This window comes from Benincasa hispida, chromosome 9 (genome assembly GCF_027475165.1).
Source record: "Benincasa hispida cultivar pf3 chromosome 9, pf3_genome.v1.1, whole genome shotgun sequence".
Taxonomy (NCBI): Eukaryota; Viridiplantae; Streptophyta; class Magnoliopsida; order Cucurbitales; family Cucurbitaceae; genus Benincasa; species Benincasa hispida.
The window spans coordinates 31267920-31290662 of NC_143486.1; the positions used below are offsets into that span (position 1 = coordinate 31267920).

Below are 22743 nucleotides of genomic sequence, written 5' to 3' on the forward strand. Positions count from 1 at the left end.
ATAACAAAAGTGAGTGAGAACGAAAGCAAGAGTGAATAAGTGAGCTAGAACGTTGGTAAGAACGAGAGAAAAGTGAGCTAGAAACGAAAAAGTGATTAAAAATGAAAGATTAAAAATTTAAAAAAATTTGGGTGACACCAGCGAAAGGTTATAAAATTTTGTTTCAAATTTCATGCTTCTAAAATTTTTAGCTAATCTACAAAAATCCTAATTCAGTTTTGAGTTTTTTAATTTTTTTTCCCAATAATGTTGTTGATGATTTTAAAATGATTAAAATTGTTATAAAAACATGCTTTCAATTATTCTAAATCAATTTCAATAAAATGAAAATTAGATTTTAAAATGTAAAATTAAATATTAAATTAATTTTGAGTGATTAAGATGTGTTTTTATAGAACTTTGAGATTGAGAGAATTGATTTAATAATTTCAAAGTCACTATTTGACATGCATTTATTCGTTTTGACAAGTGTCTTTTTATTTTATTTTTTTAAATTATTGACAAGTGTTAGGGTATTCAAAAAACCTGATGACTCAAAAAAACCGAGCAACCCAATCCGTACGATTTGGGTTGAGCTATCAACTCATATGAGTTATGTTGGATTCAAATAAATGAAATTTTTTAGGTTGAGTTGGTTCAAAGGTTCACTAATCCAAACTAACCCAAACCAATCCAAGTTTATTATTTACTTAAAAATGTGTATATATATTTTTTATTCAGGATTCAATTATATATACATATATTTATTTTTATTTTATTTAATTTTGTTACATTTTAGATAATTTATTCTCTTACAATTCTTAAAAAAGATTTTTTAGTACTTTGGAAAGAAAATTTGTATTATATAAATTGAAATTGAATTACTAATCTTAATTCAATATATAAAAATAATTAAATCAATTTCTACATATCAGCATTTTACTTATTTTTAGATCTAAAATTTCAATAAATTATCCAAACAATTCGAACCAATCCAATCTAAGGTTGAAGAAACTTAACGTCCAATTGGACTACGGAGTAGAAAATATTTCAACCCAAACTACCAACACAGTTTTCAGCTTGAGCAAAGTAAATTGAAATCTTCGTGAAAAAGATCCCCCACTGTCATGAAAAAGATAAATGGTGACACTTTTGAAAAATTGTCACATTTCTTTGGAAGACATTCAAATCACTGATCGGAAAAGGGCGGCTAACTTCAAAATTTCGCTGTAAGTTCGATCGAGGAGAAGAAATTGTCGATACCCACAAACCAGCAGATGAGTGGCGCGAGGCTGTGCGGTTTGTTGGGCGAATTGGGGTATGAAGGCGCACAAGCATTGGACCCTGACAGTTTCGAATGGCCATTTCAATACGACGATGCTCGCTCGATTCTAGATTGGATCTGCTCTAGCCTTCGTCCCTCCAATGTCCTCTCCCATTCCGAGCTTTCCCAGTAACTTCTTCTTTCCCATTTTCGTCTTTTTCCTTTCTCTCTTTGTTTTGTTTTTTTTTTTTTTGGTTAATTTGTGAATGGTTGTGATTGGCTTGATTTTTACTCATCGGCGAGTGTCGTTTCGACGTTTGATATCAAGGTACGGGCAATTCCTTGAAGAGGGAAAGCTTTTGGAGGTAAAATTCTTTGGAATTTTTTTAATATGGTTTCGTTTTGATAGAAGAAGTCTGGGGTTTTAGCTGTTGGGTATGTCGAACAGGGGGAGGATTTGGATTCAGCTTATGATAGCATTTCGGCATTTTCGTCTAAACGAGACAACCAAGACGCTCTTTTTGGAGGCGAAGAAGGGTTGAAGGAGATAAGGTACCATATTGTGTACATTCTTTAACATTGGCTCTTATATTTGATTTGTATTGCTGGCTCTTATGCAATTTACAATCTTGTTTCTGACATTGGTAGAGAAGCAACTCTTGCATATAAATCTGAAGCATTACAGTTACAAAGACAACTTAGCCATCTTCAGTCACAATATGATATGCTTACAAGCCAAGCTTCTACTTTGACTCAAGGGAGACGGGCACGAGTTGCTGCAACGTCTAGTGTAAATGGACAATTAACAAGTATAGATGATAGCATCTCTGCAAGGAATTTAGAGGTATATAAACAATGGGGTGAACATTTTATTATTTCTCCTTTGTTTCTCTGTTTAACATGTGTTGTTTAATCTTCTGTTTAACCACTACTTTTTGTTCTTATTTTCAAAGAAATTCTATCTTGAGTGTGCAGTTTTCATTAGAGGTCATCTTCTTTGACCATTTGTTTGTAATGTTGCATTTTTCCTTTTATTATTGTTTTTTTATGAGAAGCTTAGTCAATATATTCAACAAAAGAGGAAAGAACAACCTAATGGCCTTAAGAATGACAGATCACTAAGCCTAATAAGGAGTGTAGGAACCAAAAGGCCTCCAATCTGTAATGGTAGGGAAAGGTTGAATTACCAAAAGAATTGTGCAGGGGACTCTAAGGTGAGGCCGTTAACTGCATATTTTCACAAAAAATTTCAGAAGGTAAATTGTAGAGTGATAAGAGGGTGTTTTTGATGAAGGAGAAATCATGGGAGGAGGATTTTAGTTTTAAGTCACTTCACCTCGCCTTTGGCGCTTTGGTTTCTGTTTATATTTGTTTTGAAAAATTCTCTCTTTTTTTCTTTTAAATATGTTTATATATAATGTAAATAATTGAGGTTATTTCTTGTGATTGTTGTTGCCTTGGTTTGTCCATTTGCGTTGTTAGGGGCTTGGTCTTTTGTATGGCTATTTCATGAGTTCTTTATTTTGTCTTAAATCTTAAATGAAATGCTCCATTAAGATTTGTCAAAAGGAAAAAAAAAAAAAAGAAAGAAAGGAAGTGCTCCCAAAAAAGAAGCTAATTTGGAAGACCAGAAGAAACAAAGGAGCAAACCACTCTAATGTGTAGAAGTGTAACGTTGGTTTATTTTTTTTTTATTATTATTATTTTAATAAGATACAGAATTTCATTCATTATCAAATAAAAAATTAAAAAACTGAACAACTTTCATTGAGTAAAAATAAAAGAATACATGAGCATGCAAAAAACCAAACCCACAAAAAGGGAGCCCAATTATAAGAAGGGGCTAGAGCTATACAAAATTGAACCTATAGAATAATTACATAAAGTCCTTGGAATTGAAGTATGGAGGGAAACATGAAATCTAACAAGGGACCAACATCTAGGATCCCTTTCCAATCCTCTAAATGCTTGATTATTCTGCTTGGCTCAAAGATCCCTCATGCCAGCTTATTGCCAAAAAGGTTTCCAATTGGAAATAATTTGTCATGCCATAATTACAAAAAGCTTTAGAAGTGGAAGATCAAGAAGACGCGAAGATTCTAACTTGGTTCCAAAGAGCGTTACTACTCATGTCTTCTTGAAATATTCATTTGTTTCTTTCAAACCACAGTTTCCATAAAAGTGCTATTGCCCCATTGGACCAAAGAGATCTAGCATCTCGGAAGGTTGTCCTGCAGAACAGCTGAAGTAAAGCTTTTGAAGGCCTGTTGGGGGAAACACCAATTAAGTTTGAAATTTCTTAAAAAGTCTTTTGAGCAAGCAGCAGCAAAAGGACAATTAAAGATACATCTTTGTGTCATAATTTTTTTATCTAATGGGTCCTCGTCTTGTCCATGTTCTAATTTTTTATATGGCATGTTTATACTCACATCTTTGTTCATGCTTTTTAGATTGCGAAATTCATATACTCCTTTAGCCAGGGATCTTAATTCTTTTTCCCCCTAAACAATCGGTTGTTGTAATTGTAAACATTCCTCTTAAAGTAATTGGTGAATTATCTCGTTCAAAGACATCATAAAATGTTTTTCTTTTCTTTTTTCTTTTCTTCTTCTTCTTTATTATTTTTTTTATTTTTTTATTTTATTTTTTATTTTTAATTTAGATGAATGCAGTTCTTGGAAGGATTGCGTCCACAGCCCAAGAGTTGGCTCATTATCATTCTGGCGATGGTATTATCTTAGTTGTTCTTCTTCCACTTTTTATTACGAATTTTTATTCTACTACTTTAAGGTTGACTTGGTCAATTATTTTAAATTAGTTTCAAGCTTATATTTTGATTCTTCTGATATTTCTGAATTAAATTCGTTGTGTGTGTGTAATTAGATAGATACCGTTGCATTTTGCAATTCCCCTTCTTATAACCTCATTGTCTCTCAGGAAAATGTCATCACCAATCTTAGTTGGCTGTTTTGGAAATTTAACTGCTTGAAAGTGTTAATATGGTTGTTAAACTAAAGAAAAAAAAAAAGCAGGGAAAGAAAAGAAAAGAAAAAGAAAATAAAAGTGTTAATACGGGTGTTGATTTACTTGTATAGTTTAAAAGGAGAGGGAGGTTCTTAGGAGCTACAGGTTCTGATGCCTTCTAGAGGCTCCTCTTAGAGTGCTTATCTAATTGCTGTTATACTTTGTCTTTTCTTTTTAACTAGATATGGGTGGTATTGTTGTAGAAGAGGTACGTTTATTTGTGTTATTTCATCTGTGACTTACAAGTGTATCCAATCCTTGTATGTGTTGTAACAGATGATTCTAGTCACTACTAAGCTTGAGCATCATGCATGCCCATTTTCTTTGTACAATACAACATTGGCACTTCCAATCCCTTAGATAATAATCTAAGTTTCAATTCATTTGTAAACAATTTCTTTTCCTTTCTTTTTTTTTCCCTTTGATTCCTGCTTGTGCAAGTTATGAATATGATTGCTTGTGCAGAGGATGGTATCTATTTGGCTTATTCCGACTTCCATCCATACTTGGTTGGGGATTCATCCTGCATAAAGGAGCTAAATCAGTGGTTTTCTAAACAACTAGACACGGTATGCAGATTTGATTTTTATATCTTTTGACTTTAAAATTGTTTAATGGGAACTTTTGGCCATCAAGATTTCACTTACGACAAAATATGATGACATTTTTTTTATTGGAAACATAGAACTTCCATTGAGCAAAAACAAGATACTGATGGAATTACAAATTAATGTGCTTGACATTTGATTTTTATATCTCCAAACTTCTACCTTTTAATTTACTTTCATTATTTTTGCCATGCAATAATGGCTAGGGGCCTTATCGACTAGTTGCAGAGGAGGGCAAGTCTAAATGTTCATGGGTGAGTCTTGATGACATGTCAAATATCTTAGTAAGAGGTATCTTTCTTGTGAGCTTTATTTGTCTCTAGTTGTATGAACTTTTCCTTAGTTTCAGTAGGTATGAATATGTTGAAGATCATGTTCTACAACCTTTTCCTTTTTCTCTCCATGAGGTGGCACTCCTTGCAATTCTTGTCTTCAGTGGTCTCCTTGTGGGAGAGAGAGGGGGGGGGGGGGGGGTTATAATTTTATGTGTCGTTAAAAATGGTTGTTTAACCACGTCATAAATGGCTGTCAACTAACTCTAACTAAGCAACTAACAAAAGAATTAAGCTCTCAAATTTATAACCAAACTGCAAGGAAGTATTCCAGCAATTTAGGGGAATCCATGTTTAGTTCTGTATCTCATTTACCCCTTAGAACAAAGTTCTCTAGTTCAAAGTTCTCAAATTTAGGGTGTGGTGAATCACAATACCCATGTAGTAGTCAACCCTCAAATAACTTCCGGTTATTCTTAGGAAATAATGAATCCTATTCCTGTGTTCAAGCCTTTATGAAGAGGGAGAAGGGACATTAGATTCCGGTGCCCAATCCTTTGGAAGGGTTTTTGTGTAAGGTTTTCTTCCAGTATTTGGTTGATCCTTCCTTTTCCCGTGGGTGTATCGATCTTTATGGTGCTTTGGAGGATAATCCCCAATAAGGTGAGGTTCTTTATTTGGAAAGTTCTTCATGGCCGTGCTAACATATTGGACCGGCTGTCGAGGAAGTTGCCTTCGCTTGTTGGGTCTTTCTATTGTATTTTTTATCAGAAGGTAGAGAAAAGTTTGGATCATATTCGTTGGTACTGTGATTTTGTGATTTTGCGAGTAGTATCTAGGAGTTCTTCCTTCAGACGTTTGGTATGATGTATGTTCGACAGTCATGTTAGCACTATGATTGAGGAGTTCCTCCTTAATCCGCCTTTTGGTGAGAAGGGTCGTTTTCTATGACTTGCGGGTCTATGTGCGATTATTTGGGTTTTGTGAGATGAGCATAATAGAAGGGTGTTTAATGGTTTGGAAAGGGATCCTATAGAGATTTGGTCCCTTGGTTGTTTTCATGTCTTTTTGTGGGCTTCAATTTTGAAGACATTTTGTAACTATTCTATAGACACTATTTGGATAGTTGGAGCCCATTTCTTTAGTGGGTACTCCCCTTTTTTGTGGGTTTATTTTTTTTTTTTTTTTTTTGTATGCCTGTGTATTCTTTCATTTTTTCTCAATAAAAGATTGTTTTCATTAAAAAAAAGAAAAAAAAAAAAAAAACCCTATGATGTCATTTATCCCAATTAATATTTTTTGGGTCTTCTACAAATCTTCAAGCTCACAAGTGAGGAATGTCAAAAAACATTGAAATAATTAACTGGGTTTAGTGGTGGTTTAACAAAAAAAAAAGAAAAAGAAACTTATGGGAGGGCGAACATCACTGTAATCTAAATTCTTTCATCATCTTTTACTCTCCTTTCTCATTTGTATTGACATTTCCCTTGCACTTCAGGTTTCTGTACTGTATGAGCTTTTATAAATTTAAACCAATTAATTAAAATTGTGGTTTTTCCAACATTTTGGCCAAAGGCCATCTTTTAGATGGAGGGGAAGGTGAGAGATCTGAGTCATTTGACTTACAATGCACTTGTGAATGATTTCTTTGATTTCCAGATTGCTTGTTTTTTCTGCATGCAGATTTGGAGACATCTCATCATCAACGCGTATCTGAATTGCAAAGGCTACGCTCAATGTATTTATTTCTTATCCTTATAGCCAAGTGCATTACTTGCTTACTTGAATTGATGCTTTATTCCAGAATGATTACTTGGGGTTGAATAGTTATTGGTTCATTAGCCTTGAGAATGTAGAATTTTTTTTAAGCACGATCCAAAAGATTTACTCATGGTCCACTTTAAATCATACATGTTTTAACATAATCTGGGTATGCTTTTCTTTAAAGGATTGTCCAACAGTTTTATGAGATCTGCTATTTTTATTGTTACTACCTAACCTCATCCTCTTCTTTCTCTTTCCTCAGAAATAACAAGACACGAATCTTAAGCATGTTTATATACTGTTGGGACAGTTTCCACGTTCATCATCTGGACCATGCTTTTACTGTTTCAGTATTTGTTATGATAAATGATTATGCATTAGATTCTAAGAAATCCATCATGATTGAGGGGCTATAGGTTGTTTCTCTTTTGTGCTGATTTCTCTTTCTAGGGCCCTTTTTTACTCAGCAAGTTCTAACTAGACTCTTCACGTGTCGTTCCTCTTTAGTTCTTTGGTTCTGAGTGCATCAATATATATGCACTTTTTTCTTTTGTTGATTTATACTATTTTAATGATGATTTGGGGCATGTCTTTGCATTTTAGTTTTGGGACAAGTGAAAGACAATGGGTCGAAGCTCAGGTTGAAAACGCAAAGCAGCAAGCTATTCTAATGGTTCTCAAGTCGCAAGTAACATCAGATGAAGCCCATATTCATCTTGATCTTCATTCTCTCAGGTATAGTTTTCAAAGGGCATCTGATTATGCTTTAAGATCTTTTAGGCTTGTTTCTAACTGTTCCATACTAAATTTGGGTAGGAGGAAGGAAAACATAAAAGAAAAGCCAACATATTTGAAGAACCATGTTTGTTATCATTATTTTGAAAGTTAAAATTGAAGTTTTAAAATAATTTCAAAGCTTAGAGCTTGTGGTTGTACTTCTGAAAAACTATTGTAAAGAATTATTTTATTCTATTATATTTTTTTGTATAAAAACTCTTCAGAAGATTGTATATACTATAAATATTTTTGTTCATTTGCCAATTTGCTAGTTTTTACATGTGCTATAGGCTATAGCATCACGTTTAATTTATTTGTTTCCTACTATATACAGAATATATATATTAAAAAACCACCTAGAGCAATCAGAACCCTTAGCCCAAAATAAAGCAGAAAAAGGAAATGAAAAAATCTATTAAACACAGAAGTTTTTTCAACTTACGCAACAAATGTTTTCTTTCTTTTGAGTGCAACAGCTGCGGGACGAGGGATTGAACCTCTGATCTCTAGGGAGGAAGGTCATGCCAATTACCGTTGAACTTAGCTCACTTTGGTGTAAAGAAAGTTTTCTTTCATCATTGATTAATTCATGGCAAAAGCAATTATTCAACTTTCACAGAAGTCTGAAATAGTTGATTATCAAAATTCTTTATTCCATTTGCACCGAACTCTCCTTACAAGAAGGATGATATCATTCTTAATTTAGTCATGTTTTCCCTTGACGTGGTGCCATGGGAGGATCTTAATTGCAAAAACATAATGACGCCCATCTAGTGTTCATCGAAGACTAGGTAATCCCAGAATCCTTAAAAAGCATATTGTTTACCTGGCAAAGTATGAAAAGCAACCTTATTTGAAACAACTTGCTGCCTATCATATCTGTACTATAAATTTGCCCCATCCATCACATTTTTATTGTGCCTTGCTGAAACCCCCAATCTGCCAGAAAGTCTTCTTGACGACCTTGGTAGGCAAAGGAACTATGAACCTTGGCATGCTTACCTACCTGCTAGCAACTGTTGCCTAGTGCAGTCAAAATAAATATAGCTCAGTGTTAATTGACATGTACTCCTTTTTTGAGGTCAGAGGTTCAAAATCCCATACTCCACATTTCTTGTGCTAAAGAAAAAAAACTGTTGGCTGGCTCAACCTAGACAACTACTGTTAAGACACCATCATCATTTTGAATTTTAATCTCTTTTGGTAAGATACCCTTGTAATGTTCTTTGGCCTTCATAACAACTTCCACCCAATCCAGTTATCTTGAGCCTTTTATGCAACACCTTCCAATCATTTAAAAGGTTTTTCTATTAACCCGAGTATCTTATTCCATAACATCATTTAGATCTCATGGATTTCAATCCTCCATAGTTGGGAATGACTGAAATTTTGAATGAGGAACAGCGGTCTATTTTTCAAATCTAATGATGTTTTACTTTGTAAATTTATTTTTGAAGACCATTCAGAGAATTGGGAAAGATTTTGGATTGTATTTGTATTTTTAGTCTTTTTGTGGTAAAGAAAATGTATTACTTTGGCATTGTAAAATTCTGTGGTCAAACATTTTGTCTTGAACAGATGACAGATTTGAAATTTGAAGATTGAAAGTGATACATTTACTGGATTATCTAAATGATGCTTAATTTCACAGGAGAAAACATTCTGAACTGGTAGGGGAACTTTCAAATCTCTATGATAAAGAGGAGAAATTGTTATCTGAGGTTTGTATATGAATAGAGCCTCAAGTTTTATTTGCTGTTGCTGTCCTCTGACCAATTTTCCTGCTTATTTGTTGAATTACTCTCATGCAGTTTTGGTTGCAATTAGATCGTTGCTATTCTTTTTGTTGTATGTCAATCTATTTTTAGATGGTTGATCTTTTTGATTGGTGATTGTGTTTGGGTTTCTAGGGTCTACCTCACGAAGCTTTACCTTGAATCAGCTCAGTTTGGGATGGAATTTAAACTCATTCAATCTGATAATATCTGAGACTATTGTAGTTAAACCATGGCTCTTTCTCTTTCATTACAGAGCTAGTTCTTATGTACCAATGCACTATCAGTATTTGGCCAATAAACTCCTATAGAACTCTTCTTAATTTTCTTCCTTGATGTCTGAACTACAACCCACGTCCCAGAGTACATCTTGGAGAATCCTTTGTACTAACTTACTAGAATTGGTGAGCAATTGAGTTTTACTCAACGGGATCCAGTCTCATATCTCGATTCTTCAGCTTAATCAGTGGACATTTCTTTTCTTTCTGTAGTAACTATCTTTTCCGAAAAGGCTATGGTAGAGCACATGATATAAGTGTTTTTTAAAAAAACAAGAAACAAACTTTTTCTCAGTGCAGTAAGTGGGTTCTTCCTCCAGTCTTATATTATGGGTGCAGAAGGGTATATGTTAATTGTGTAATTCTTATCTAACTCCTTTTATCCGTAGACTATTCCTGATCTGTGTTGGGAATTGGCTCAATTGCAAGACACGTACATTTTGCAAGGTACAAAATTACAGTTTTTTTTTTCTTTTAAAAAATGTTGGATTATTATTATTATTACTATTATTATGATCATAATCATCATCATCAATGATTCTAATGTAGCTTCATATTAAATCAATTAGGAGATTATGATTTGAAGGTCATGCGTCAAGAGTATTACATTGATAGACAGAAAGTGGTATGCTCACTATCTACTATTGTGTATTCTATTGATGAAACTTTAGAACTTATAAGGTATAGATGGCTCTTTTTTCTCCTGACTTTATGGTTGGCTTGAAACATTCCGAAGTATGTGTTTATGGACTATTAGTTGGATTTGAAATTTATGTATTCTTTTGTTTGTATTTTGTATTTTTGTATTGGTGAGTGTTTGGGCTAGTGTAGCTAGTTTGCATGCATAGGTGACTTCGTTGGGGTTGAAACACACTGCCTCTAAGTCACTTTATTCTATTTTACTCGCCTCAATGACTACTGTCTACCTATGATGGTCAGTTTTATGTTAGTCAAATTTTCTGTCTGTTGGCAAGTTAAGTTTTGTTAGCAGTGTTGGAATGGAGTTGTTATTTATTTATTTATATAATTTTAAATATTAAATATTATTTTTATTGTGTATGTGTCTGAATATATTGAAACGGAGCAAAAGGTAGAAATACAGTCTAGAGGCTGGGAGAGAAGGGATCCCTCGCTAAAGAATCTGTACAAGTAGAGGGCATTCCAGCTTGAGGCTATTTATTGGAAAACTTAGATTTATTAATCTATATGTTTATATGTTTTGTTTCATATTCTGATTGCTTTCTATCCACAAGGATTGCGAAAGAGTTCTAGCCACACATTTTGACAAATGGTGGACAAGAAAAGGAGCTAGGTTTATTTAGGATCTTAATTATCTGAATTTTGTACCTACCTATTAAACAGCATCAGGCTAGACTAAATCAAACTATCAATTTCTGTCATTTTTTTTCCCCAAAACGAGAGCTAGATTTCATGTACCTCCAATGATTGTTTTCTGAACACGATGTCAAATTTTTGGGACATGTTTCGCTGTGTTTCTTAAAGGATGGACATCTGGAAATTTTGTTACTCCTGAAGCAGAGTTTGTTATGAAACTTAGTTATTCTTGAAGCAGAATCTGTTCATCATTTGATTTCACATTGTACCTCCTATGGTTATGCTTCTGTGGTTACAGTTGAACAGTTTTCAAAATGGTTGTATTGGTGACATTATTAATTTTGTTTTACAGTTCATCAGTCATCTGGTCAATCAGCTTGCTAGGCATCAATTCCTGAAAATAGCTTGTCAAGTGGAAAAGAAGAACATGCTTGGAGCATATTCATTGCTTAAAGTTATAGAGTCAGAACTTCAAGCATATTTGTCAGCCACCAAAGGACGAGTGGTATTGACCTCATCTTTTAATACTTGTTTTGCAATAATGGAATACTCTCTTTCGCTCTAATTGTATCGTGCATCTAAAATTTTCTGTTTACACATTTTTTATTGCAAATAATGTAATTACGAAGAAATCTGAATTCTGAGTTAGTTAACAATTATTTTGCCTGGATGTTAGTTCTACTGCTAATCAATTAATTTAATGGTCTGCCTTCTTTATGAATTAACCACCGTTTAGTGTTCCATGATTATTGTTTATGTCACTATAGGGTCGTTGCCTGGCACTGATTCAAGCTGCTTCTGATGTACAAGAACAAGGTGCGGTTGATGACCGCGATAGCTTTCTGCATGGTGTCAGAGATCTATTAAGCATACATTCAAGTAAGGACAATCTTCCATTTGAATATTCACATTTTAAATTCAATACTGGTCTATTAAGCATAAAACTTTGTATCTTTTTGTTTGAACTGGAAAATGTTGTTTCTGAATAAAGAAGGAAACAGAGTTACCAATTAAATAAATGGGTTCCCTATGTTTTTAGGTTCTCTCTTTTTTGGAATTAAATTTGTGAATGAGACAATTGAATTTTTTATTCTTTTTTATAAGGAACCAAAAATTTCAAACATCGAACAACAACTTCTATTATGAGCAAGAACAATTCCAAAGGTCCTAAATAACCTGTTCCACAGGGAGGTAACAAACGCATAGTCCCAAAGTAAATTGGTCAAAAGCCTTTTCCTCATACAAAAGAAACGCCATTAAGGATGCAACATTGTGGAGGAAAGCCTCTAGATACGATCTTGAGTATTTACTCTCTCATCCAAAACTAGACCAGGTAAAAAAAAAAGCTTAGGAATTTTAACCTTTCAAAGAGAGGAAAATGCAAGGATCCCCTGAGGGGGAGAAGGGGTACAAAGAATCTGAAAAGAAGAACCATTTGGAAAAGCCTGCTGAAGGCCTTGGAAACCAAGACCTAGAGTTCCTTCTCCCCAAATGCGCAACCTGGTTAGATATGAAAGAAAGGAGACTGACAAGAACATTGAGAGGAAGGCAAGACAAGGGCCACTAGTGTAATTTTTTTCCCAAAAGGTGGTAAAGATGAGGGAACAAGGACCCTAAAGGTTTCTCCTCCCACCCAGCAATCCTATCAGAAGTAGGTATTCGAACCATCACCTCGTAGTTGTAGAAAGCTTAGTATGAAGCTCTTTACCTAGATGCTACAAATATGATTTTGACAGATGTTGATGCGTACCCATTTTATTTTTTGAGGGAATAGAATTGTTCATGGAATGCATGAAAAATTCACAAGCCTTGACCAGAAGATCTCAAATAATAAAACAAACAGAAATCATGAATGCTACAAATTGACAAAACAAAATGGAAATTGTTAATGCTAACTTTAGGATCAACCACTTCAGAACCTTAGACAGCACACCCAACTAAACTACAGAAACCAGAAGTTGGAGCATCTAAAGGAAGAGCAGAAAAGGCATCTTCAAATTACTGTAGCTGAATTCCTCCTCTCATATTGAATCTTGACCTGAAGTTTGAATAGAAACCTCTATCATCAGAACCACCAACAAGAATTGACGTTGATGTGTGACCATTATAATAAAACTGAATACAATAGGAGACTAAAGATAATTGCTGGTTTTCAAGGAAAATTATAAATGAAAACAATTTGTTAATGAATGACTCTCTGTCTGTCATTTAGAAAGCATTGATATTTTTATTTCGTTGTCTTTTGCCAACTTCTTACGAATCAAACCTTTTACAGACTTCTGGGATAAGCAGGACTATGCTACATAGTATCAATAATTTTCTATGAGAACTTGATCTTTTAGGGGAAGAAAGTAATCTTCAACTGTGCTTTTTGGCTATTATTTTATGTAACACGGAGGGGAAGAATAGATTTTTCTGAGAAAACTAAAAAGCTGGCTATTATTTCAACTTTCAATGGGTCTTTTTCACTTGGGGGTTTCAAAGTTTTTCGGTTCCTGTCTTCTTTTCTTTTCTTTTTCCCATGAGTTTGCAAGATTTGATTCATTGCTATCTTTTATAATTAATGTATATTCTTGATCCAAATATTTATATATCTAAAAAAGAGGTCCAGTATTTTTGTCCAAATATTAATTGATTTTCAAACATGTTGACATTGTATTTAAAGTCAATACAATTACAGAAGACTTGACCTTCTGGTTTAGAGTATTCTGGTATTGGAGGCCCAACGAGACTGATAAGTGTCTGACAAGGACATATGGTCAGAATTAGAATGTTCATGCTACATTGTTTATCTCAAGGCTTATTGTCAGGACTAGGAAAAGTTTACCTGGACATTGTAACCAATAAAATAACTTGCCTTTTTGTGGCTCTTCGTAAATTCGTTTTCTTCTCGTAGGTCAATCATTGAAGATTCTGTCTACTTTGCGCTAACAATTTAATTGTCTTGTACAGATATCCAGGCTGGAGTATCAACATATGTGTCTGCTCCCGGCATTATTCAACAGATATCTAGTCTTCATTCAGACTTGAGAACCCTTCAATCTGATCTTGAAAACTCCCTCCCAGGCGACAGAAACAGATGCATAAATGATCTGTTAGTATCTTATATCTTTATACAAGACTTTCAAATCCATATATCTGTCACGCCTTTAGTCTTTTTTATGCACAATAACATTCAAATGAAGCAATGGAAGTCAGATGGACCAAAGAAGTGACCCGTGTGGCTATCCATACGTTGTTTTTTTTAAAAAAAAAAAAAGAAAAAAAGAAAAAAAAAAAAAGAAAAAGAAAGAAAAACCAACTTCCAAGTAAGGAAAAAATATTTCATATGGTCAAAATCATTTCTCAAGTAAGGAAAGAATATACATGCATACAAAAAATAATAATAATAAGCCCACAAAAGGGTGGGTCCTAAGGGATGGATCTCCAATCAAGCAAAATAAGATGTAGCGAATAATTACAAAATTAATTTGTCACTAACACCTAGAGAGAAAAATTAAAAATTCACAAGGGACCATGCATCAAGAGGGTTCCTCTCATTCCCTATAAAAATTCTATTGTTTGTATCTCCCCAAATACACCATAACGTCACACACACACACACATCCATAGAAACTCCCTTTCAAAGGCGAATGAGGGAAAAAATTCTTGATCATATCACTAACAACTTTGTGATGGGCTAACTGAAAGTCAAACATCTCAAAGAAAAACTTTGAAACAGTACGTGTATAATCGCAACTCCAAAATAGATCATATCGCAACTCCAAAATAAATGATCTAGATCTTCCTCCACCCTTGAACAAAGTTACAACAAAAAGGGCCAACCAAGGATGGTTGGTCACTGGTTGAAGACTGTTTAGGGTGAAGAGTGTTGGTGACCATCTATACACTCTTGTGATTAAGCATTAGCGTTGTAGATTGTTTTCCTATATAATTCAAGCTCTACTGGCTTTAACTATTGGAGAAGCTGTTGAAATGAAAGTCCATATGGTGTGGAGCTATGGTCTTTATTAGCTGACTTTTCAAATAAGCAACAATTTTTAAGAAAACTACTTTATTTACGTGTGTATAAGTTTTTAGGGTGCGAGGCTAGTTGAGGTAAAAAAGGATTTTCATTATGTCACTGTAGTAGATCATGAGTGATTACAAGAGAATATGGACTTGAGTCATCAAGAAGTCTCTATTCTTCTGACTTCCATCTTTAATTTTTTTTTTTAAAATTAAAACTTTAAAACTATCTAATGACCAACCAGTTTGGATTGTGAGTTGTATATTGGTGATGGCCTCCATGCTGAATCTTGTGTTGATGTTCTTTTCATTGTAAGAATCGTCCAGTTCTTAAAACATAATATGACCAACCAGTCTGCTTCAGATTATAGTTAAAGTGTTTCATTCTATATTCCTGTCCACTTCATGTTCCTTTTTTGTTTATTTACTTTTTTAAAAATAATAATTTACTTTATTAATAAAACGATTCTTTCTATTATTAATTGTAGGTGCTCTCTTATTCAAAGTTTGCAGCAATTACTCTTTGCGTCTTCTACAACTGCACAACCAATATTGACGCCACGGGTACAAGTCTTCATTAATTTCTTGCAGGGATTGCTCTTATCAAATGCATATTTAAGTTATCCTTGTGTGAAACTGGTTGGAATCATTGGACACCCAGATAAGATAACATATTTTTCTCTTTTTCAAAACATTTAAATATGGTGCTCAATTTTTTATTTGTCTTTGCAGTCGTCTAAGTTAACTTAATCTATCATATGGTTGTTACTTATGCCTTCATTAGTTAGTTTATTACTTTTGTGTTTAGATTGCCTTTCTATCTGTGGTGTGTTTTTATTTTATTTTTGCACAATGGTCCTTCATTTCTGGATATTTTTTTTTCTAGGCCTTAATGAAAGAGCTGGATGAGATGGAAAAGATAAATGCCAAACTATCTTCTGCAGTTGAAGAAGTTACCTTGGAGCACTGTAAAAAGAATGAGGTAATCTTTGAGAAAATAATTTCTTTCTCTCTTACATAATCTTTGACTTTTATATACCAAAAAAAAAAATCTATGTTGTTCGATCCAAGTCTACAAACTTTTTATTATGTCAATCAGATGTCTGTTAGCTATATGAATTGCATAATAATAATATCTATTTGTCATTAGGTATGAAATATTTTATGCTTTACAAACGGTTTTGATAACTAGTAACTCACATTCCTTCCCCCTTTAGTCATTTTAAAAGATTTGGTTTATTTTAGTCTATGTTTTATTTTGATATGTGAATTCATGATATCTAAAAGTTAGATCCTGTTTGGTAACCATTTGATTTTTGGAAATTAAATCTATTTTCTCTCAATTTCTTACAATGCTTTGCATCTTTCTCAAGTAAAAGAATTGAATTATTAGCCAAATTCTAAAGACAAAAACAAGTTTTTAAAAACTACTTTTTTTTTTTCAAAACTTGACTTCATTTTTTAAAATATTTTCAAAAAGTAGTAACAAAGCAAGAAATTTGGAGGTGAAAGGGGTGTTTTTAAGCTTAATTTTTAAAAAATTAAAACAAAAAATCAAATGGTTCTCAAACAAGACCTTAGTATCTAGCTTGAACAGTGACTTTTGAAAGTTTTGAATTAATGTAACAAAATCTAAGTGGTCCTTGGATTAGCAAACATGTAAGGTAAATCTTTTAGCCAAATTTAAGATAAGCTTTTACCAATATAAGAGTAGCACAATCGGTTAAGGTGTATACCTTCAATCAAGAGGTTAAAGGTTTAAATTTCCTGTGTACACGACATGCTCTTGTACTCAAACTATAAGATCAGCTTTCTAACTCGAAGTTGTACTAGTCAACTTCTAGCCAAATAATTGCTGTTGGTACTTTTATGGAAAAAATGTGATATGGAGTGCAGCCATTACAATGTCAATTAAACATTCCAATCCTTGCACTTTGATTGTACAATACAGTCTCAACAGGTCTGACTTTCTTCTACTCTGTCATGCAGATTGTCAAACATCATTCTCAGGAAGTAGGGCTACAACGCCGAGTTTTTGTTGACTTCTTTTGCAATCCTGAACGTCTCAGGAATCAAGTTCGGGAGCTGACTGCTCGAGTTAGAGCCATGCAAGCTTCGTAGTCGATGTCGTTTGTGTATAATATATAAATTTTTTTTATCATTGCTTTATTTGTATGTAACTGTTTACAATACATCACATGGGGATGCTTAATTGCAAAAGGAAGGTTATAGGTTTCTTATGACACACATGATCTGTTTTGGCAGTGTTTAAAATCATAGTATTCAATCATAATAGTTCCACTTGTGTTTGAGGCCTTTTGGATGCATCGTTGAGATATGATGTTTGAAATTCATGTGTGTGGAGTTTATAAGTCTGAAAAATCACCTTCGATATGGTTTGATGAAATCTCATACGTTCCATAAGGCTTTTTGGACCCTATTATTTATATAATTAACAATTCTACAACATATTTAAATAGTCATGAAATGTATGAATTGAATGTGCACAAAAAATAGGGTTGTCATTAGGGTTTATTTACATGTTCATGAATAATGGGGTCTATATATATATAATGATAATAAAATAGTTAAGTTGATCGGTCATACTGATTAGACGCAAACAATACCTCTTCCTAGGTTGTGGTGCGATTGTTAAGAAAGTATCAATTTTATAATAGTTGGAGGTGTGGTTATTGAAGTTGATTATCGAAGGTGATTTTTGTCGGAATTTGTAGTCGGAGGTAGTTGTCGAGCCCGAAGTTGGTTGTACAAATGTGGTATTGGAGTTGGTTGTCGGAGTTTTTCATCAGAGGTGGTTGTTGGAGCTCAGAGTTAGTCAACAAAGTTTGTAGCGCGAAGGTGATCATCAAAGTTGATCATCAGAAATGATTTTTGCCGAAGTTTGTAGTCAAAGGTGTTTGTCGGAGCTCGGAGTTGGTTAACAAAGTTTGTTGTTGGAGGTGGTTGTCGGAGCTCGGAATTAGTCGTCGGAGTTGGTCGCATGAAGGTGGTCGTCGTAGTTGGTCGTCGAAGGTGGTTGTCAAAGCCCGGAGTTAGTCGTCAGAGTTGATCGTGTAAAAGTGATTGTCAGAGTTGATTCTCGAAGTGTGATAGCGAGTCACCGATGATGGTTGATGAATGAAGACATTGAAAACCTTAAAAGAGGTGAGTTGGTAAAATATACTAACTCAATTCCACCATCATTTAAAGTTGGTGGGCCAAACATTAAGTTTATTATTATATCAACTCAACTCATGGTGAACCAAACATCCTCTTTAAACTTACTCTTGAATTGATGACACTCTTTCACTAGGTCCAAATAATCGGGATTTTTCTTTCAAAAATGATAATATTAATAATAGTCGTTTTGGTTAAAGTTTATATACTACGACAAAAAAATTATTTAAAAAGTTTATAAATTTTCATATTTCCAAAATGGATGAAATAAAATTGTAAGAATAATTAAATAAATTAAAAGTAAATTTAGGTTATAACAATTAAAATTTTAAACTAATAACTACATCACAGCATAGACTTTTATGAGTGAATCAATTTAAGATGTAGGATTATTTTCAAGTTCATTTAAGATCAATTCAAAACCATCCATACAAAATTATTTTTCCTCAAATTTCTACTAATGTACATGTGTGTTAATTCTATCCATTCATTTTGTAATGACTACAATATTTTGTCTTAAAAGTTATTTTTGAAATCTTATCCATTTTTTTTAAAAGAAGAAACATAAATGATTGAATAAATAAAATATGACCTATAATTATTAGTGGTAAATTTGCAATACTAAAATTATATTAAAAAAAAAACTAAGTTAAAAGAAGATTCACTAGTCTCCCACATTTTAGTGTCAAGATATGTTGAAATTTTGGATAATTTACTTATAAAATGGCTTTAAGTTGAGTTTTAATCCCAAAAATGTAACCGTGGGGTAGATTTAATCTCTAAACTTCAAACAATTCCAATCATATTCATAAATTTTTAATATGTTAAAGTGATTATTGATTGGATTAACAAATAATGAGAAGTGATTGACGTAACTTTAGATAATAAGTCAATTGGATAAACTAAGAATGAGTTAATCAAAATATAGTCAGTCGATAGAATTCATCTTTTTACCTATACACTTTTATTTTATATAGTTCACTTATTCTAGTACGTCACATCATGTCAAATTATCATGCATAGCTAAACAATGAGTTGTCTAAGTAACAATATTAAGAGAGTTTGGTTGAAGTGAAAAAACCATTCGTCTAGTGAGTCGTACATGTCTCCTTCGCCTTTAACTTTTGGCCTGACTAGCTTTATCTTGAAGGCAAGTTAAGTCAAGTGCCAAATGAAGATAGCTTATTAAGGAGCTGCAAGTGTCACATTAACTACAACAAATAATTATATAACTTAGATAAGAAGTTCAAGCATACCATAGAGGCTAAATTTTTTACTACAAAATAGGATATAATAGTATGAAAGGGGAAAATAAAAGTGAAAATCTTTGGAATACAATGGTGACATAACATAGGTTCTTACAATGACCAGTAAAAGGGCGATATCTGTCATAAACCTTTTACTTGTCTACATATATATTCTTTGCTACACAATGGAATATTCAAACAAATTAGACACACAATTAACCAAAAGAAAATCCAAACAAATACAGAGTGGAATGTAAGGGAAATGGTGAAAAACTACCCTAAATTATATGAATGGTTACCGTCACTCGAACTTTTAATATGAACAATTATCTCTGTAGAATTACAATATCATAATTTAGTAGTTAAAATATCTCTAACTATCTCTGCTATGAGGTCATAGATTTGAATTCTCGTCCAATATTTGTGATGTAATATTAAAAATGGTCTCAATATAGTAGTATAATTTTGTTAGGGGCTAGATTTAATTGCAACAATGTATTAGTTTTGAGTACATAAATGCAACCATCTTAGAGGTAGTTTTTTTTTTTTTTGTTTAGGTCCTAGCGTCTAAATGTAACAACTTTAATTACACAATCGATGACTATTTAATGTGTTATATGTTATATGCATGTATGTTTTTTTATTATGCTTCACCTTCATATTTTTCTCCGTTTGATCAAACATGTTAAGGTATAGAAATCAGGGAGATTTTGATTTGGAGTCGTAATTTTCTTACTAATGATAATTCGATGAAAATGAAATATAAAGATTCAAAAATATAAAATCAAACAAAAAAACATGAATTAGAAGTCCAATTTTTCTTCATTTTTTTTTATTTAATTCTAACACTTGTTTTAAATCCTAACCAAGTTTTTAAAAAATAAACCTCAAAAAGTATTTTTAAATTTTAATTTTTGAAACTTAAATAATATTTCAAAACTAATATTGGTAAATAGCTAGCTAAAAGCCAAATATAAAATTATCAACAACCCATATTCAATTTTCCAAAAAAAAAAAAAAAAAAAAAAAAAAAAGTTCTTTTATATTTTGGATTTTTTTTTGAAAATTTTTACAGCTTTACCTCTTTATTTATTTTTTTTTCTCTAAATTATGAGTGGACAAAAGAGGAGAATATACTGTTTGTAAGAAAACCCAAAAGAAATAAGAGAAAGTGACAAATGAGAAAAAGGAAACAAACAAAGAGGATAAGAATTATTACTTGGAAAAATGGAAAAGGAGAATAGCTGCATTGACCCTTACACCAAAGACAATATAACAATAATTAATATGTTCTTGAAAATTGTCCAAATGACAAAAACCAATGCCAATTTGTAAAACATAGTAAAAACAAATTTTGCTTTACTTTCAAATTCATATCACATTTGAAAATAAATGCTCTCTTTTTCCATGTTGTTTCAATCATTTGTCTTTCAAATAAATTCTCTCATATGAATACTCAAAATATATACAATTTTCATAATAAATACAAATTCTTTACTCTAAATTTTGTGGAGGATATTGCTATCCTAATTCGAGGAAAGTATCCAAAGAAATAATGTAAAAAGGTAAGAGATAACTCGATTCTTGCTATTTTCTTGTCGTTTAAATTCTTTTTTTTTAAAAAAAATCATAGTCAAAATATAAGGAAAATTATTTTAAATGATAAAACAGTTGAAAATACTTATAAATAATAACAAAATATTACCGTCTATCGCGATCTATCACGGATAGATTATGATATTTTGCTATTATTTATAAACATTTTGTTTCACTTTCCTATTTTTGAAAAAACAGTCCCAAATATAAATAGGTAATTTAAAAAAAAAAAAAAATCGATTATATTAGGTCCTAAACTCAATTTTTTTTAAAAGATTAAACTATAATATGAAAACATAGGCACTATCTAAAGATACAGAGTATTTCCAATTAGAAACTTAAAATAGAGATGAACATTTGATTCTTACTATTTCTTTGTCATGTAATCAATTTTTCATAAAACTTTTTTAGTCAAATATAAATATATTGTTATAAAAAATTAATAATATGAGTGCTTTGAAAATTTGGTCACAACATTAGTAATGTTAAATATGAAAACATAGGCTCTATCTAATACACTAGGTTCTAAAAAGAATATTTTGCATCAATTTAAAATCCCAAAAAAAAAGTGTATTGAGTGCAATTATAGTTATGTGAAAGTTTTTATTGATATTAAAAAGTCCTATAAGTGCATCATGATTATGTGTGAAAAATATTGAATTGATTAATGTGAAAATGTAATGATAGCAAAACAAGAAAGACTAGAAAAAGTTGATATATAAGTTGGCCCCAGTTTGAAATTAAGAGATAGGGCAGATTCTTTATTGAAGGATGAAGAACAAAAAGCAATTTAACTCTCACTCCTCTCAAATTCTTAAAAATGTTTTTTTTTTTTTTTTTTTTTTTTATAAATTTTTAAGTTAATTTTAGCTAATATTATTTCTAAAAATTAAGTTAAGCATTCAAAATTTTCATATATATGTTTAGTATAGTTTGAATCTTACTAGACACAAAATAGATCGTTTAAAAAAATTGATTAAATTATATGCATATAACATAAACATATGTATGTTTCAGGTAAGACATAAAGGAGTTCCATTTAGGAATTTATCGTAATATAATAAGTTCAAAAGAACACGTTTTTGCATGAATTTAAAATCCCGAAAAAATGTTGCATAAATTTCCAAAAAAAAAAAAGGTTGGTTGAGTGCATTATTGTTATATGAAAGTTTTTATAAGATTAAAAAGTCAGTTAAGTACATCATGATTGTGTAAAAATATTCAATGATTAATGTGTAACATAATGATGCAAAAGAAGAAAGACATGAAAAAGGGGAAGAAGAGAGTAAGAAAGTCAATGTATAGGTTGGCCCTTTATTAATTGAAGAACAAGAAAAGAGTGAATATAACTATTAAACTCTCTTAATTAGTCTTCTAATTGTTATATATATTGGTAATTGTCCTTGTAAGAAAATATATATATTAACAAATATGCCCAAAATTGAAGCTATGGATTCCAAATTTTCTTATAGATATAGTCTATATAATTTTTTCCTTTAAGTATTATACATTTATTATGTTTAAGATTATGGTCTCTAATGTCTTAACTAATTAAGTCATGTTCAAATTAACTAAACTCGAGTTTAGAAATGGTACATGAATAAACCGATATTAAATTCAAATGAGAGGGATCCTAAGT

At 32.0% G+C, this 22743-nt stretch overlaps 1 protein-coding gene across 1 annotated transcript; it reads left to right on the forward strand.

Moving 5' to 3' along the window:
* The first annotated feature begins 975 nt into the window (after nucleotides 1-975).
* On the forward strand, nucleotides 976-17400 carry AUG3 (HAUS augmin-like complex subunit). The gene is made up of 18 exons (XM_039043128.2): nucleotides 976-1432; nucleotides 1572-1608; nucleotides 1692-1795; nucleotides 1892-2087; nucleotides 3906-3972; nucleotides 4733-4836; nucleotides 5082-5166; nucleotides 6831-6885; nucleotides 7515-7646; nucleotides 9340-9409; nucleotides 10131-10188; nucleotides 10311-10366; nucleotides 11429-11581; nucleotides 11844-11955; nucleotides 14029-14170; nucleotides 15573-15648; nucleotides 15971-16066; nucleotides 17074-17400. The coding sequence occupies exons 1-18, from the start codon at nucleotides 1257-1259 to the stop codon at nucleotides 17203-17205; spliced, it is 1851 nt and encodes a 616-aa protein (XP_038899056.1). The 5' UTR covers nucleotides 976-1256; the 3' UTR covers nucleotides 17206-17400.
* The last annotated feature ends 5343 nt before the right edge of the window (nucleotides 17401-22743 follow it).

Bases quoted from the DNA above. Each gene is read 5' to 3' on its own strand.
- AUG3 (XM_039043128.2), top strand. From the start codon at position 1,257: ATGAGTGGCGCGAGGCTGTGCGGTTTGTTGGGCGAATTGGGGTATGAA. The intron at 1,433-1,571 runs GTAACTTCTTCT...TTTGATATCAAG, and splicing joins TCCCATTCCGAGCTTTCCCA to GTACGGGCAATTCCTTGAAG. The intron at 14,171-15,572 runs GTTAGTATCTTA...TATTAATTGTAG, and splicing joins AACAGATGCATAAATGATCT to GTGCTCTCTTATTCAAAGTT.